General features: G+C 44.3%; 1 protein-coding gene across 1 annotated transcript in view; it reads left to right on the top strand.

The window, feature by feature from the left end:
* The window catches only part of Brinp1 (BMP/retinoic acid inducible neural specific 1), a 119,834-nt gene extending 105,228 nt beyond the window's left edge, over positions 1 to 14,606 (top strand). The window contains exon 7 of the mRNA XM_026408649.2: positions 13,466 to 14,606. Coding sequence (XP_026264434.1) covers positions 13,466 to 14,606 — 1,141 coding nt within the window. The remainder of the gene's footprint in view (positions 1 to 13,465) is intronic.
* Positions 14,607 to 17,135: the final 2,529 nt, after the last annotated feature.

Below are 17,135 nucleotides of genomic sequence, written 5' to 3'. Positions count from 1 at the left end.
ATGCAGCGTGAGCTGAACTGAAGTGAGGGAGCATTTGAGATGTCGTTGAGCAATGGTGATGCTTTGACCTTGCAGGGAAGAGGATGGTTTTCTATTTAAGAAAACAATATGTACTTATGAAGAATTGAACATGGGATTAATTCATCCAGAAATGGGAAACTAGAAGTCAGGGAGACTATCTGCCAGACGATTAATTAAGTGCATGGGCTCTGGAACCAGTGTGGTTCTGATGAATAGTGTGATTAGTGTCTTCATCTCTAAAATGAGGATAATGACCTTAAAATGAGAATGACGACAGTATCTTCTCCACCCAGTCCTGGTGAAGATTTCCCAAGATATATATCTGATGTACCCCAGCATATTGTAAATGGTTAATAAACATTAGTGCTTCATGTCATTTGTTCTTTCTGTTATGAGTAAATCCAGACTGGGGATGTTGGGATGAAATGACAGAGAGATTTAATACCTGGATGTCTTAATTATAATATTAGCCCTTAAAGAGAGATTGAGCATCTAGATGACTTAATCTTATCATCTAGATGATAGGAAGCCATTGGAAAGGAGAAATAGAAGGGATGCTTTGGTTTCTTAAGCATTCTCTGGAACAGCCATTTGAAAGATGAACTAGAGAAGTGGTGGACTTTTCTCCCTGAATATAAGGGGTTCAGTGTTCCTCCCCTGTGTTGACATGAGCATCACCACTGATCAAGCTGCAGTAGAACCCCAATGACTGCCAGATGGCTGGTCCCCATGCCCAAAGCTTCTGATTCAGTGGGTGGGAGATGGGTCTTATGTCCAGGTGATACTGATGTTGCTCATCTTGGGACCACACAAACATTAGATGTGCGCTCCCCTCCCTACACAAATGTACTCTTACCTTAATGTATGTTTGGTAGAAATCAAATAAAACTGAATTCCCCTAAGTGAATCCTACAAGATGAGGGGAAGAGGAGAAACCAAGTGGTGCTTGTTGTTGAATAAGTTAAAATATTTTTTTTCAAATAGTTTTCGTTGTAGATGGACGCACAATACCTTTTATTTAATTTATTCCTATGTGGTGCCGAGGATCAAACCCAGTGCCTCACACGTGCTAGGCACATGCTCTACCACTGAGCCACAACCCCAGCCCAGAGTTAAAATGTTTTATTAAAAAATAAGTAAACTAGAGAAGGGGTCAAGTTTGCACATTTCCAAACTTACTTGGCCAGGAGTTCTTAAAATTTTCAAGGGATTATATTCCTCAGAACACAGGCTTGTAAGCAAGTGATTGACACCAAGGGAAGAGGCAAGGATCCAGACTGTGTGGTGTCATGCACAACTGGCAATTTCCCTTCCTGTTGATAAAGATCCCCGGTCCTCCAGACAGTCTTCTTCCAGTGGAGCTTCCAACACCTTCTGCCTAAGCAGCTGTTAATGGCTTTGTGTCCCTGCAGGTAGCTTCCCTGTTGAGAAGTGGCTTGACTGCTAACCAGCAGTTGCCAAAGTAGCAGCAGGAAGGTGCTCCATTTCCTGGCATAATTGGGAAATAAATTTACCCTATTTGGCTTAGGGACATTCCTAATCTTGAAAAGTAAAGGATTCCCAATACAAATATCTTAAATGTAGGTTATTTTCAAGTTCTACCCTGAAGATCTTATCTGATCCTTGTTATAACCCGTGGAGAGCAAGAACAGAGTTTGGTTTCCCTATTTACAGATGAGAAAACTGACTCACAGAAATTAATAATATGCTTGAGGTTATGAAATAATCTTCCGTTTTTTGATGACTTCCTACATAGACATAGTCCTCTTGTCAGAATATTTACAATAATATTTGTACTGAATCTTCACTCATTAATTCCTTCCTTCATTCAGTAGATACGTAGTGAGTACCTACTAAGTTTCAGACATTATAGGCTTTATACAAGGGGTAGTGTTAGGGTGGAGAACAAAACAAGAGAGCTTGAAATCTAGCCGACATAATAAAACTCACTGAGGACTGGTCCTCACTCACACTTTACAATAGCAATCAGTTTTGGAAGGCGAGATGACCAAACACTATGAAATCGTGTGTCATACATGGAAGGGAACCTTAAAGATCATCTTCTCAATTACCATCATGTTATTAAAACAGAGAGGAGAAATGTACTGCCCGGAGTAACTGTATTAGTTTTATATTGTTGTGTAATAAACCACCACACTTTTAGAGTTCAAAACAACAGAGGTTGATTATCCAAGTTCCCATGGGTAGGAAGGAGTCTGGCTCTGTTATAGCCAGACCTTCTGCTTATGGCTCACAGGCTGAAATCAAGTTGTTGGCCAGGCTCGGCTCTTCCCTGTATGCTGCAGAGAAGAATGTGTGTCAAGCTTCTGCTGGTATTTAGTAGAATTCAGCTTTGAAGTCGTAGGACTGGCTTAATTTCCTTGCTGTTGGTTGACCAAAATTCATTCTGTGATGCTAGAGGTCCTTCTCCAGTCATTGCATATGGCTTCTCCATCTTCAAAGGAATAAAGAAGTAGCCTGCCCTTCTCATGCTTCAGACATCTCTGAGTACTTCTGTCAACAACCAGAGATCATTCTCAGCTTCTTAAAGACTCATCTGATTAGATCAGGTTCACCCTAATCTCCATTCTCTCATTAGATCAATGGCACTGTATAAAAATTACACAACCACTGGAGTGGTATCTTGTCATAATGTCATGCTCTGGGGATTAGATCCCAGGATCCTGGGAAGGGAGAAGGCATTTAAAAATCCTCCCTAGAATCGGAGCATGGCTTGGTCATTATAAAGCAGGAAAGAGAAATCCTGAGTTCTTTTGGGGACACAAGGTGCATAGTGTTCTGAATATCTATTGATCTATAACAGATCGATCAGCATTGAGGGGCTTAAAACACCAATTGCTATACATGTTCATGATCTATGAGTCAGAAGGTCCTGCTGGGATTGGCTGGGCAATTCTCTTCCACATGTAGTGGACTGGAGTTACTCACTCACGGGTGTTCAGCTAGCAGCTGGGCTAGGATGGAGGCTCCAGGGAGGCTTTATTGACATGTCCGTGCCTTACAGAGGCGGTCAGAAGGCTGGATGCCCCTGGAGGCTCTCCATCTCTGGGTCTCCACTTGGTCCTCCAACATGGTGGCCATATTGCTAGAAGGAGTCTCGGCGCTCCAAGAGGGCGTTTTCCAAGGACAGGCTGTAGAAGCTGCTGCTCCCTTCAGGTCTCTGTCCATAAACTGGTGGCTTTCTGCTGACTTATTGTATTGGTTAAAGCAATGACAGAATTTGTCCAGATTCAAGGAGAAGGTACATAGATTTCCTGTCTCTGTGGGAGAAATATCAAAGCATCTGACACATATAAGCAGGTTTTAATTTGTTTATTTTTCCAGGGTGGCACATTTTAGTACAGAGAAGAACACACTTTTCAGAGATCTTGTAAAGAAATGTTTTGTAATGCAAAGCTGCCCTTTAGAAACTTTGTCAACCAAGATTTTTTTTTTTTTTTTTTTTTTTAGTGGATTTATTTTAAAGTTTAAACCCCTTGCTGGATGCTGCTCCTCGGGTGCATGTTTTGTTGTTTGTGTCATTGTATTGTTGTTGGCTGTTTTTCTTGGAATATGGTTATAGGGGGACCATTTCCCATAAGTTACTTTCATTTTATTATTTGGCAGGTATATGTATAGTGTAGGTAGTGGAAGAGGAAAGGAAGATATACTTTCAATTACTAAGTATTTCAATTATGGAATAATCCCAAATATTCATTCTAGAACTGGGGCAGGGTACCACATAAAAAACCCACTGTGCCTGCCGTGAGATGAGCCTGAGCTAAAACTCCATTATCAGTGACCACCAGCCTTATTCTGACCAGTAGACTACAGTGACATTTTGCATCTTCTGAAATTAGTGTCAGTTCAGAGTCAGCGTGCAGTAATCTTCCGAAAGTGAACTATTTCCTTTCCCCAGTGCAGAGTCCCCAGGTAAAATTTTTAGGTCCCTTTGGAGAAGGCTGAGAGACGGATTAGCAGTGTTCATTCTTGGAAAGGTTCAGGATCCATCCTTAAGGCTAAGATTTTGGTGCCTGGCTTGTGGGTACAACTCCTGTGCCCATCATGGTGGTCACTTAATGTCTCAAGACTCAATTTCCGTGGCATGGACCAGGCCTTGCCTCAGCATCATTCAGCTTTGGGATGCTGATATTATACTACCACAAACCACTCTAAGGCTACTTCCCCCAGAGGTTACTTTGTTAGACCCTGACTGGTGTGTGTGTGTGAGAGAGAGAGGGGAAGAAAGAGAGAGAGAGATTTGGAGGAGGCAGTAGTGGCACAGATCCACGAATAAATCCAGGCTATCCCAGGACAGCTGTCAGTCACCAGAGCCAACAAATATCTCCCCGACCATGTGACAGTGAAACTTTAAAGCTAAAAATATCTTCAGCATTTCTTTTCTCTTTATAGTGTATAAAAGAAAACCGTGAAGCCCAACACCGTGGTATCCCAAAGGGGTGGAGTGTGCATGAGGGGCAGGGAGCTGAGGGCTGGTGGTGGAGCACGACATGAGGTCTGTTTAAGCCAGCACTGGTGGGGATGAATCCATTCCATCCATGTCTGTCATTCTGCATTTGTAGCAAGTAGTTGACTCACTTTGACAACCTAAGGCAAGAAAATAAGCATCTCCAATTCCTTTTATTGTTTTTTAGTATTTTTTTTTTTTTTTTACTTTTCCTGAGGCTTGGAAGTAGCTTTCTATTTGGAAGAGAATCTGGCGGCTCAGGGGATTGTATCAGAAATAGAACTAAGTTCTTACAATTTTTGTGGGGAGTTCTTTTTTTCCCTACTTCAGAGGCACCTCCTGACTCTTTCTCCCACCTCCGTCTGTCCTCTCAATTCATCCAACAACCTCATACTTGTACTGGCATGACAAGTTCACTAGTGACCATCAGGACCACACTTCTCCTGTCTGAGCCTCAGTTTTTCATATGACAATGTGATTCATGATATCCTTTTAACCCAACCCAAGACACAGAAGATCATTGGAGCTAGACAACAAACAAAAGGACTTTAGAAACTTTGAAAGTGGTATAAAAAAATATCATGTGTTGTTGCTTTAACATTATTCTTATTGTTTTAAAGGATTTGTGTAGTTAAGTGTCTCATGGAAGTATTGCATAGTTAGAGAAACAGTCAGTGCATATAGCAAGGTGAATTGTACAAACAGAATCCACATGTGCAAACAGCACCTGGATCAAGGAACAGGGCTTTCTACCAATAGAAAGGAAAGAAGGAAGAAAGGGACCGAGAGAGCGATGGAGGGAAGAAGGAAGGAAGGGGCCGGCTCTGCACTGAAGCTCTCCATGTCCTCTTAGCCTAGGGTGTGATCACCTTCTCTCTGCGGGAGTGGCTCTGCTCACTGCTGCATCCACACTAGGTCAATTTTGCCTTTTAAAAATGCAGCATGGACACTTTGTGACTGGCTCTTTCGCCTCTTCATTCCTCAGTGCTGTCCCTCCGTGTTGTCTCAAGGAGCTGTGGCCCACTCCTCCTCCAGTGTACCCCGTAGGGTGTGTAGACCCTATTCTGCTGATGGCCATTTCCCTAGTGTCCAGCTTGGAGACTCTCCCAGTACTGCTTCAATTGAACTCATGTCTCTTGGCAGCCTTAGGTACACATTGTGCTGGGTACTACTATAGGAGGAATTGCTGAGACGTAGAGAATCTACATACTCAACTTCCTTGATGCCTTAGTAGATACTTGCAGTTTTCCAAAATTGCTGAACCAAGTAGCATGATCGAGTTCTGTTTGCTCCACATCTTGGCCAATATTTGGCATTTTCCATCATTTTTATTTTATCTTTTAATTTTGTTTTAGCCATCCTGATGCAACGATATCTCATTGCACTTTTATTATGCATTGTCCTGATGATGAATGAAGTTGGGTTTCATGTGCTTATTGGCCTGTTGAATATCCATTTTTATTATGATGTGACTGCTCCTACCATTTGCTTATGTTCTCTTTATGCTAATGACTTTCTTACTGATTTGTAGAACTTTATGTAATGTCTTATTCTGTTTCAATGGCTAAAATCAAAGGCTTTAGGCTGGGTGTCTTATAAGCAATAGATTTTTTTTTCTTGCTGTTCTGGAAGCTCAGAAATCCAAGAATGAGGCGTTGACAAATTTGGTGTTTGGCAAAGGATTTTGGATTCTTTAGCCAAATCCTCAAGGACAAGAAGAGATGAGGAATCCACCCTATGATCTAATGATCCCCCCAAGGCAACACATCCTAACACCATCACCCTGGGGATTAGGATTTCAACCTCTGAATTTGAGGACCACAGTCTGACCACAGCATATATTATGGATCCAGTCTTTCATTGGCTAGAGATATTGCAAATATACTCTCTCATTGAAAATTAGCTTCTTCCTCTATTTAAGTGACTTAAAGAACTCTTTCCCTACTCTGACATCATGCATAAATTTCCCCTGTGTTTTCTTCTGAGTTCTCTGGTGGTTGTTATTGTTTCGCATACATCTGCAACCCATCTGTTTTGATTCTGGTGTACAGAAGAGGTTAAGTATAAAAATTCTTTCTGTTTAACATTGATATTCAACTGATCTAGTGGCATTTGTTGAGTTCTCCCTCCCTTGTATTTTTACACCTATAATAACTGATTTTAAGGGGACCATTTGCCCTGTAAGCTCCAGAGGAGCACAGTAGATTGTTTTCATGAGAGACAGTATGCACCTACTGTATGTCAGAAGCTCTATATATCATATCTTACCCGAGCCTGGAATAGCCTTGAATGGGGTGAGTTATCATTCGATTCTGTAGTTGAAACAAGAAGCTTGGAAAAGACAAGCAATTAGTTCAAGGTTAAATAATGAGTAACAGAGCTCAGATTCAAGACATTTTTGTTTTTCCCCCTGACTCCAAAGCCTACGTCTAGCACTTTCTTGTGCAAGCATCACGGAGACAGTATTCATTAGAACTATGGAGAGTGAACAGCCAGGGAGACTAGGATGTTATGCTATAATCAACTTGGCTGTTCTAGTTACAGGAATATTTTTACCTGAGTCATTGATAAAACATGGCTGCTCCTTGCCTTCGGTGATGATGACAGCTCATGGTCAGTCAGAGCTTCCTTGCTCTAGAGACCTCCCGGGAGTTCTGCAGATTCAATTCTGCTTCTTAACACAAGGTGCAAAGTAGGTTATTACCTTCCTCATTTGATGGATGAGAGAAATAAGTCAGAGGACAGGGGAGTTATTCAAGGTCAGATAGCAAGGTCAAATAGCCAAGGTTAAACAGTGCTAGAGCAGGGCCCTGCACTTACTTACTCCCACATCCTAGAAGCCCCTCCTTTCTTTGGGATCCTTTTGTTTGGAATCTTTCCTGGTCCAGCCAGTAGCCCTGGAAGGTTGAACAAGCTCTCCACCTGGGAGCACCTGGCTGCTTCCAGTACTGCCCTCATCCCAGAGGCTTCTGCTCCTTCCCTCACTTGTCCTCAGGGCGAGCATGCCCCAAAGCAAAGCACTGCATTTGAATATGCAGCTGATGTCACCTGTCACCTCCTTCCAGACACAGAACTGTGTAATTGCAAAAATCGTTTCATAATCCTCCCCAATTAAGCTCCTGACAACCTAATTTTAAAGACCCCACTGGATTTTCACGTGGCTGCTCTCCTCCTTCCTCCTTCCTCTCTTCACCCCTGCCCTCCACGAGGAAGACCTCTTGCCTTCTCTCTAGAGCTCCAAACCAGAAAATATCCTCAGCGGGGCAAGAGCCCATGATACCTCATTTTGGTCTTCTCTTCCTAGTGGTTCTGAGCCACTTGATGAGGCTCCGATAGCATGTGAAGAACTGGGGGAAGTAGGGGACATGGGTTATTAAGGCAATGATAGAAATTCTGATAGGCGAATGACTAAAAGCTAGCTGTCTATCAGGGAAAGTGATGAACAGACTGGGTCTGATGGCCAGTTATAATTCACACTAGCACATCCATAAACCATCTTCCAGCTAAGCCCCAAGCACCATGGCACCATTGACATATTCATCCTGTAGGAGCACCATTCCTTACACACACACACACACACACACACACACACACCACCCTCAGCTCAACAAAAGAACAAAGCAGCCTCAGAAACTTAAACACAATGCTTCGTCTCCCCAGTTTCGTCTCTGGTCTCCATAGTAGATCCACACAGAATCACTCAGACCCCATTACAATGTCAGGGAAATGCCAAGGCAGGAGTGCAGGGCTTAAATAAAAGAATAATTCAGAACTCCAGTTTCATTTCTTTTTCATTTCCTCTCCACTTTAAAAAAAACACACTCCTGTGAGGCAAATGAGAGTTATGGATTAGAGTTTTCTATTTTAGCCTAGAACCGGCTCCCCCTTCCTTGGCACACCATTTGTATGATCTTCCCTAAAATGCCAGAGGCCAGGCACTGCCTTCCCATCTTAGGCAAAACCTCCAATTAAAATCAGCAGGGAGGTTGCTTGAATTAGGAATCCCAGCCAGGGCTCCCCAGCCCGATGGTTCTGAAAGGGAGATGTGAGCCTTTGAAAGCACTGATGGGAAGCCCTGGGTGGCAGAGCCTCTGTCCTCCAAATGACGAGCTACCTCATGGGGAGACCTGTCATGTTGCCAGAAAACCCTGGCTGAGGTAAAGACAGGGCCAGCAGGGGAGTCGCAGAGGTGTCTCCGTGGCCCCAAGCCTAGTGGATCTTCCAGTCTAGGGTTTTGAGAATCAGGAACAAATTGCAGGGTAACTGAAAGACAATTGGTTGGATTTGGATCCAGAAATGCTCAACTCTGTTCTGCCGTGTCTATGCTATGTGACCATGGGTGAATCATATTCCCTCTCTGACCTTCAATCCCTTCATCAGTGGAATGGAAGTCACAAGAGAGACCTATCTCATGGGGTGATGCAAAGAGGTGACAGCCATGAGGTAGAAAGCCCTTGAGAAACACTGTTCTCTCATCTCACAGTCAGAACATGAAGGAGATGGGCCGAGCATTTGCAAACCTTCTTGAAAGTTCTCTGCTTCTGTGATCCAAGCTGCTCCATTTGGAGCCACCATGGGTGCTTATCAATCAAGCGTCAGGGGGTTTCCAGTTTAGAAATGAAAAACGCAGCTTCCTGCCCTACCCTCCTTCCCCCAGCCCACTCTTCTCTGTGCTGGCCCTTCACCAGAATGAACTGAAATCTCATCCAACAGAGAGATGCTGATTGGGATGAATTGGAGTTCAGCTCTGGATGCAAATGGAAGATACTGGGGATCCCTAGGGACCAAGAAAAGCATTTTAAAATCTGGTCCTTGTTGCCTCGCACTGACTGTCAGTTTTGTAAGACCCTCCCCTCTGGAGCTGGCCTATTAAGCCGCTTCTCTGTTGCCAGGGTTGAGGCAGACTGTCACCAGCTAACCTGGGAAATGATATTTATAGATCACAGTCCCTCCTACCCCGGGTCCCCAGCCTCTCCCTGTGCACTTGTCGGTGAGCCCCAATTATCTGTGAATGGAGGAGAGGGACCCTGGCAGGTCCAGAGGAAGCAAGGAATGTGATAATAGGCCCTTCACAAGCTCAAACTTTCTGTGTTTTTCCATTATCTCAATTCATCTCTCTTTGGGTGGCTTGCTTCCCCCTTGTCTGGCTTATTGTAATAATTTCATATGGTGATTCACAGCAGAAAGTGCACCCATGCCAAAGGTAGGGTCTGGGGCTTGAATGTGGAGTGACTGCGTGATCCTAGACAAGTTATCTCATGTCCCAAGAACTCTTTTATCTTTATCTGCAACACTAAGATAGGTACACATGTTGCTCAGGGGACGTGGGTACAAAGAGCCTCTAGCACTCTGCCTGTTGTACAGTGAGTGCTCAATAGCTGTAAGCCACAGACTCCCTCAGCTGGATCGGGGTGCCACCTGCAGTTGAGCCTTGCAGAGTTGTGACTCAGTGGTTATCATTCGGAGCACTGCCTGGAGATGGAGAAGGTATAGGGGATTGTTCACATTGATGCCAATTTCACATTACTGGAGTTTTCTTGTGTTAAAAACAAATACACCAAACAAATGAAATGAGCTTTTTTTTTTTTTTTCTGGATATAATCTCAAGATGAAATATTGAAAAGCAAAGAAGTGCTCACCGACCTTGAGAGTTAGGGCTTCCTGGTAACCTTGGTCCCTATCTGATCCAGGACAGGGATGAACCACTAGCCCACTCCCAGGTGGCCCATCCAATGTCCACACTCACTGAGTCTGTGAGTTCTGACCAGCAAATCTCAGCAGAGTGTTTCTGTTTCTGTAACTGCCTACTCTTATTGAATCCCTTCACCTTCTGCCCTTCCAGTGGCTCTGTGTAGCCCCTTCTGCTCATCGGCTCCACCTGCTCCCTGTCACTCTGTCCCCAAGTCCTTTCCCCTTCTCTTACCACCCTTCCCCAGGCCCCACCTTTTTCCTTCGTCTTTCCTGCAGCCTTGCGCTCCCGGCTCCCCCTGAACGCCACCTCCTTTCCAAGCCCTCGAGCTGTATCATTAATGCCTTCTTTGATGCAGCCCACAACCTCATGATTATTCTGAGGTCAGGAGATGCAGGTGCTGCGCAGCTCGCTGAGGCCTCTCAGAGGGCCTCTGTCCGCCACCCCTCCTGCTCGACAGGCCTGGAATCCTAATGGGCCACTGGCCCCACTGCTCCCTGCAGCATCACCAGGAACTTTCATCTTCGTCGGTCCCCCCTCCCGAGGATTCTGAGAGCGTAGCCACAATGAAGCATTGATTCAAGGAGTGGGGGGCTGCGGCCCCGACAAAGGGTCCCAATGATGAGACACGGGAAAGGGGGCGCTCTACGGGGTTATAGAATGCCTTGCAGATGGGGACAGAGGAGCTCTAAATGGGGTACTGTCCTGTCACTTGGAGAGGGAGTGACAGGAGCAAGTGTGGGCCATTTGAAAGGGGCATTTTGAAATGACGCTCTTGTCAGATGGAATCACGCAATCAGAGCCTCGTGGAGGGCCCCTGCAGCTCACAAAAATATCAGATGACTCATACCCCAATATTCAGTCAATGTTCTGGTTTGGGAGGTGAGAGCCACACAGCTCATTATTATTTCAGCTCCGTGTTCCTGAAGGCTGGGCCTGCTGCTGTTCTCCAGGCTGTAATAGGATTGGTCTCACGAAGCAGAGACCAGGGAGGCCTGGAGCTGTGTGGGCGGATGGTATGGAAAACTGATCCTGCAGCCCTGGGGGGAGACAGGGAAGTTTGTTTTTCTTTTTCTATTTTTAATTGTTAAGTGAAAAAAATATTAATAAGCTTTGTTCGTTCATTCAGCAAAATTCATTTGTTCAGCAAAGGTTTATAGAGCTAGGCTCTGGGCTGGGTGCTGGGGAAGGAGAGGCCCCTCCTCTGAAGCCTAAGAGCAGGGAAACTGACGAGAAAGGGTAGGGTCCCAGGGCCACATCTGGGTGCTGTAGGGTGGTCTTGTTGCCAAGGGCAGGAAGGGTTCTATGAATTTAAAAGGCAGAGTGTTTCCAAAAGCTAATTATTCCTCCATTTTCTCTCAGCTGATAAGCCACTTATTTGAAGCAAAGCGTGCCAGGAAGACATTTCAACAGTATCCATTTTCAAATGGATATTACAAAATGGCTTCCCTCAAACCCGGGAGAGATAGCAGCATCCTTGAGAGTGTCTCAATGCCTTCAAAGGAAACGCTTATTCTCTGGGATAAGAGTACTTTCTATTACTACCTTTTCCATAATTGCTCAATGCCGAGCTTTTCTAAGCTCTTTAAATATATTATCTCACTGTATCCTCTCACCAGCCACATGAGATGGGCTTTATTATCCCCGCTGTAGATATGGATACTGAGGCCTAAAGAGATGAAGTGACTTGCTCCCAGCTCCATAGCTGAGCTTAAACTCAGTTCTGCTTGGGTCCATAGCCATGCTTTTTGGCCACCGGGCTCCACTGGCTCCTGGTACTCATGCTTTGGTCTTTGTGGATCCTCAGTGCAGAGGACAGCACAGGTGGTCTGCTAACACTTCCCCCCAAGGGCCCAGGGAGGTAAATCGGCTCCTGTGTCCAGCTTCCTAAAATGATGATCCTGAACCACAGGCACCACCACTGTCACCATCCACATCACCACCATGCATGGGACCTTAAGAGAGGTCTTCTTGACCCTTGATTGACTGGTACTGCCAAAAGCAACAACGAGGAACCAAGAGCTGCCTGTACTCATCACATGAGTTGGAATCCATCACTTTCCGTCTGAGTTTCTGTTGCCATGTCTTCTATAAAGCAAACCTGACAGTCCCTTTGCAGGAATAATAAGAGCTAAATTTTATCAGGCTCTTAATACCTACCAAGTTTGGAGCTAAGCCTTCGTATAAAAATTTATGTAATCCTTACCACGGCCCCATGCTGTGATTGGAGGGCGAGGGGCACTGCCCAGCATTCCTCAGCTGATGTGGAAGAGCAGGGTTTTAGGAAATCTCTCAATGGCCTCCAGCCTTAGGCTGTTTTGGGTGTGTTGTTGTGAGACTCAAATGAGAAGATCGAAGTGACTGCATCCCGTGCAGGGTAAAAAGTGCTAGACACATGTAAGGAATTATTTGTGGCATGGAAGACAGCCAAGAGGTGACTTGCACAAAAATGAGGAAAGATGAGAGGCCTCCAGGCTGACTGCTTTGTGTATTTGTACCCGTTCTCCTGTTGCTTCTTATCTGAGCATATATCCATCTTCATTGGAATCGGGGTGTAGATTCTGGTATCATTTATAGTGCTGAGGGGCAGACGGGCCTAGAGATGCATGTGACATTGGAATGCCACTGAACTGAGAATTTGGAGCTCTGGGGAAATGGCTGAAATAACAGCTTTCTTGCATGTTTTGAGAAAACCACTGTGAGAATCATGCAAGTTCATCAGGATGGGGGCACCGTACGATTTCAAGAATGTGACAAAGTATAATTCGTTTTTTGTTGAAGTTGTTGAATGTTATATAACCCTATTGGATCACTGTGTGAAAGCGGTTGAATCATCTGATATGGATTAAAAGAAATAATCCCTAAGGTCCTTTCCATGACTCTTATTTTTTTATTTATTATTATGATTTTTTTTTTTACAATTTCTTGTCATCCATTTAGAGTACTTGTGTTTAGATACTATAATTTACTAAAAAATACTTCCTTGGGGCTATTGGTTTGGAATCATAAAGCTGAGGGGAATTCCCCCAAATTTACTCCACCTCCTGTTTACAGATGAGGACATTGCATATTATTAGAACAGTAAGGTGTGATGTCATAGAGCTGGTTTGTGGCATTGGAGCCACAATGTAGTCATTGCAACTTACATTCAATGTTTTTCCAGTTATAGCTTCTCCCCTGAGTCTAGTCTCTCTTTGGGTGGCTCCAATTTCTGTTATCATTGGTACAGAGCAACTCAGACCCCCGCCAAGTGGTTAATGTTCTCCATTTTTCCTCTATCCCCCCAGGACAATTCAGCAGTGGCTTGCAAGGGTCCAGTCGCTTCTCTACTGCAACGAGAACGGGTTTTGGGGAACCTTTCTGGAGAGCCAGAGGAGTTGTGTGTGCCACGGTAGCACCACACTTTGCCAGCGCCCCATCCCCTGCATCATAGGAGGGAACAACAGCTGCGCCATGTGCAGCCTGGCCAACATCTCCCTCTGTGGCTCCTGCAACAAAGGCTACAAGCTGTACCGAGGCCGCTGCGAACCACAGAACGTGGACTCTGAGCGGAGCGAGCAGTTCATCAGCTTCGAGACCGACCTGGACTTCCAGGACCTGGAGCTGAAGTACCTGCTGCAGAAGATGGACTCGCGCCTCTACGTCCACACCACCTTCATCAGCAACGAGATCCGCCTGGACACCTTCTTCGACCCTCGGTGGCGCAAGCGCATGTCCCTCACTCTCAAGAGCAACAAGAACCGAATGGACTTCATACACATGGTGATCGGCATGTCCATGCGCATCTGCCAGATGCGCAACAGCAGCCTGGACCCCATGTTCTTTGTCTATGTCAATCCCTTCAGCGGGAGCCACTCGGAGGGCTGGAACATGCCCTTTGGGGAATTCGGCTACCCCCGTTGGGAGAAGATCCGTCTCCAAAACAGCCAATGCTACAACTGGACTCTCCTGCTGGGCAATCGGTGGAAAACGTTTTTTGAGACGGTCCACATCTACCTACGTAGTCGGACTCGGCTCCCTACCCTGCTGCGGAATGAGACTGGCCAGGGCCCCGTGGACCTGTCTGATCCCTCCAAGAGGCAGTTCTACATCAAGATCTCGGATGTGCAGGTGTTCGGGTACAGCCTGAGGTTCAACGCCGACCTCCTGCGCAGCGCAGTGCAGCAGGTGAATCAGTCCTACACACAGGGCGGCCAGTTCTACTCCTCTTCGTCCGTGATGCTCCTCTTGTTGGATATTCGGGACCGAATTAATCGCCTGGCCCCTCCGGTGGCCCCGGGGAAACCGCAGCTGGACCTGTTCTCCTGTATGCTGAAACACCGCCTGAAACTGACCAACAGCGAGATCATCAGGGTGAACCACGCGCTGGACCTCTACAACACTGAGATCCTCAAACAGTCGGACCAGATGACAGCCAAACTCTGCTAACGCGGGACCCCGGGCCATGGACTGTCCCTTTTGTTGTACAAACACAACAGAACAAAGCAAAGCTAAACAAAACACAAAAATTTGTAAAATGTAATTAATGTTCAAAGAAAAGGAGGAAAAATCTTCATTTGTTGGAAAACTAAAACGTTCTAGCAACTGTATAAAAACCGTCGGGCATGTTTGTTACTTCTATACTCTGTCATGAAGAAGGGTCTCAGCCTTTGGTGGAGCTTTGAGGGAGTAGCTCGGTAGGCCTCAGGTGCTGTCTGGAGCGGGGAGAGGGAGAGCTTATGCAATGAATTGTAAAGATCTCTGCTGTGCAGGTGCTAAGATTAAACACTAAAGAGAGAGAGAGATATATGTAATGTACAACTGACACTGCCATTTTTCCTTGTGGGAGGAAATGGACATAGATAAAGAAGATATTTCTTCGGTTAAGATTTCTTCCCTCTTTATGCTTAATTCCTTGTGTTTTTTTTTTTTTTCTTTGACTCATTCTCAAACAGGGGTGGGGGGGATGCAATGACACTACTATCTTACTCATATGGCTTCTTTTCTTATCAATAAATGGAAACTGATGGAAGTTGGCCAGCAGGTGGGCTTGGGAGGAGACACATTCACATAAACACAGGGTAACCTCAGATATTAGTGCAGGAAGCTTTTTAGTTCGGAAAATAGGATCCGAGAGGCATGGCATACCCATTTTAACACCCACAATAACTGCCTGAATTGAGTTTGAATCCTGCTTTCTGATGCCCTTAAATGTGCAGCTTCTTCCAAAACACACTGACCGCTTTTGTGTTTTCCCCTTCAACAAAGTTTCCAAGGGATGAAATGTTGTTCTATCTCATAGTCATTCTGTGCACGTGAAGAAGTTCCTCCTGCTACTTTCACCAAAAAGAAATAGTGTAGTGTCAGATTTCCTACAAATGCTTTCCATATTAAAGTATTAATTTGAATAAAATCAAGGGCCATAATTAAAAAAAAATAATAATGTAAGTTTTAACATTGCCTTGGTTTACCATTGTTCGGCCACACAAGCTTCCTCAAGTATCTAAAATAATTTCATTTCATTAACACTCAATACACATGGATATGTACCCACACCCACCAGGCCATCTACACAACAGCATAAACACTGCCACTTCTCTGGAATCTGTGAAAAGTGAGAAGCCATGTGAAGAATTTGAGTTGAACAGAAATGAGTACAGGAAGAAAGCTCATCTCAAAGCACTTTTGTAGAGGATTTGGGTAGACACTGCTTCTTAGTCTCTAGGGTTCGCCATTTATCCTTTTGCTAGAGGTTGCTCATAAGAGGTGCATCCCAACCATCTGGATCCTTATTTCTGCATTGGCAGCAAACTCCAGAATCACAAAAATTTAGAGTTGGAAGAGAAAATAGGATTACTTTGGTTTAAGCTTCTGCCCAGTGCAAATTTCTTCTTCATTGCTGTTGGGAAGTCACCACTGTTCCCTGATTGGACCATTGAGGGGACAGGAAGCTAATTAGTCCTCTTTTCCATTTTCCTTAAATTCTTCTTTTGCAGAAGGGAAGCAATAACTCTCATTCCAGCTTACATTATAAAACAAAGCTAGCAATTAGAATTTCTTTCCATACATTGACCATCTTGCATACCTCCAGTTATGGAGGGTATATTTCTCTCCCATATTAATGCTATACTAGATAAAATTCAGAGACTTGTCTTTGAAGTCTCTTGAATTTGTGATAGTATAATGGAAAGAGAACACCATCCCTCGTGTAATTTATATTAAAGTGAAAATGGAGGACTTCAATGCATAAGAGGTAAAGTATTATCCAGTTTAAGTAGGGGTAGATTTTTTTCCCTAGAATGCTAAATCCCAACTTTAATGTTCTCATTTTTAGTATGAATTAGCATACATTTTATGCCATCTTTAACAATTAGTGTGCACTTCACACCTACATAAATTTTGGACTTTGGCTTTTAAGAGGGTTCAGTGTTCATTTAGTGTGGAAATCCTTTGCCAGAGATCACATCACAGTTTATCTATCAAGCACAAGATTTTGCGAATGGCCAGTAAATCATCAAACGTTTCTAATAGGTGGTGTGATAATACCAAAGGTATAAATATTTGTAAGTAAATGGTACATGCCTTGTGCTACTTAAAAATAATGAAACACACACACACACACACACACACACACACACACACACAAACCTATTACAAAGAACAATACTGAGAAAATACTCTAAGACCAGCTATCATGGAGCCAGGCACAGAGAGAGGCATGAGAATAGCTTTACAGAAGGGATATGTTTCTGAGAGTTGAGAAATGATCAGGAGTTGGACCAAAAGACAGGAATGGAATGACCAAAGAAGCCATGAATACAAAATCACAAATGTATTAATAGGCCATTTAAGGGCATGGGTCCTAATAATACTTTTTTAAAGTATCATTTTAAGTAGTAAACCTACCAAGTGGAATGAGGATTGTGATTTGATAAAAGAATATAAGGCCATCATCCATAACCATTATGATCTGAAGAA

Source organism: Urocitellus parryii, chromosome 4 (genome assembly GCF_045843805.1).
Source record: "Urocitellus parryii isolate mUroPar1 chromosome 4, mUroPar1.hap1, whole genome shotgun sequence".
Taxonomy (NCBI): Eukaryota; Metazoa; Chordata; class Mammalia; order Rodentia; family Sciuridae; genus Urocitellus; species Urocitellus parryii.
Note: the sequence above shows the minus strand (reverse complement) of the source record. Positions and strands in the feature narration are given on the sequence as shown.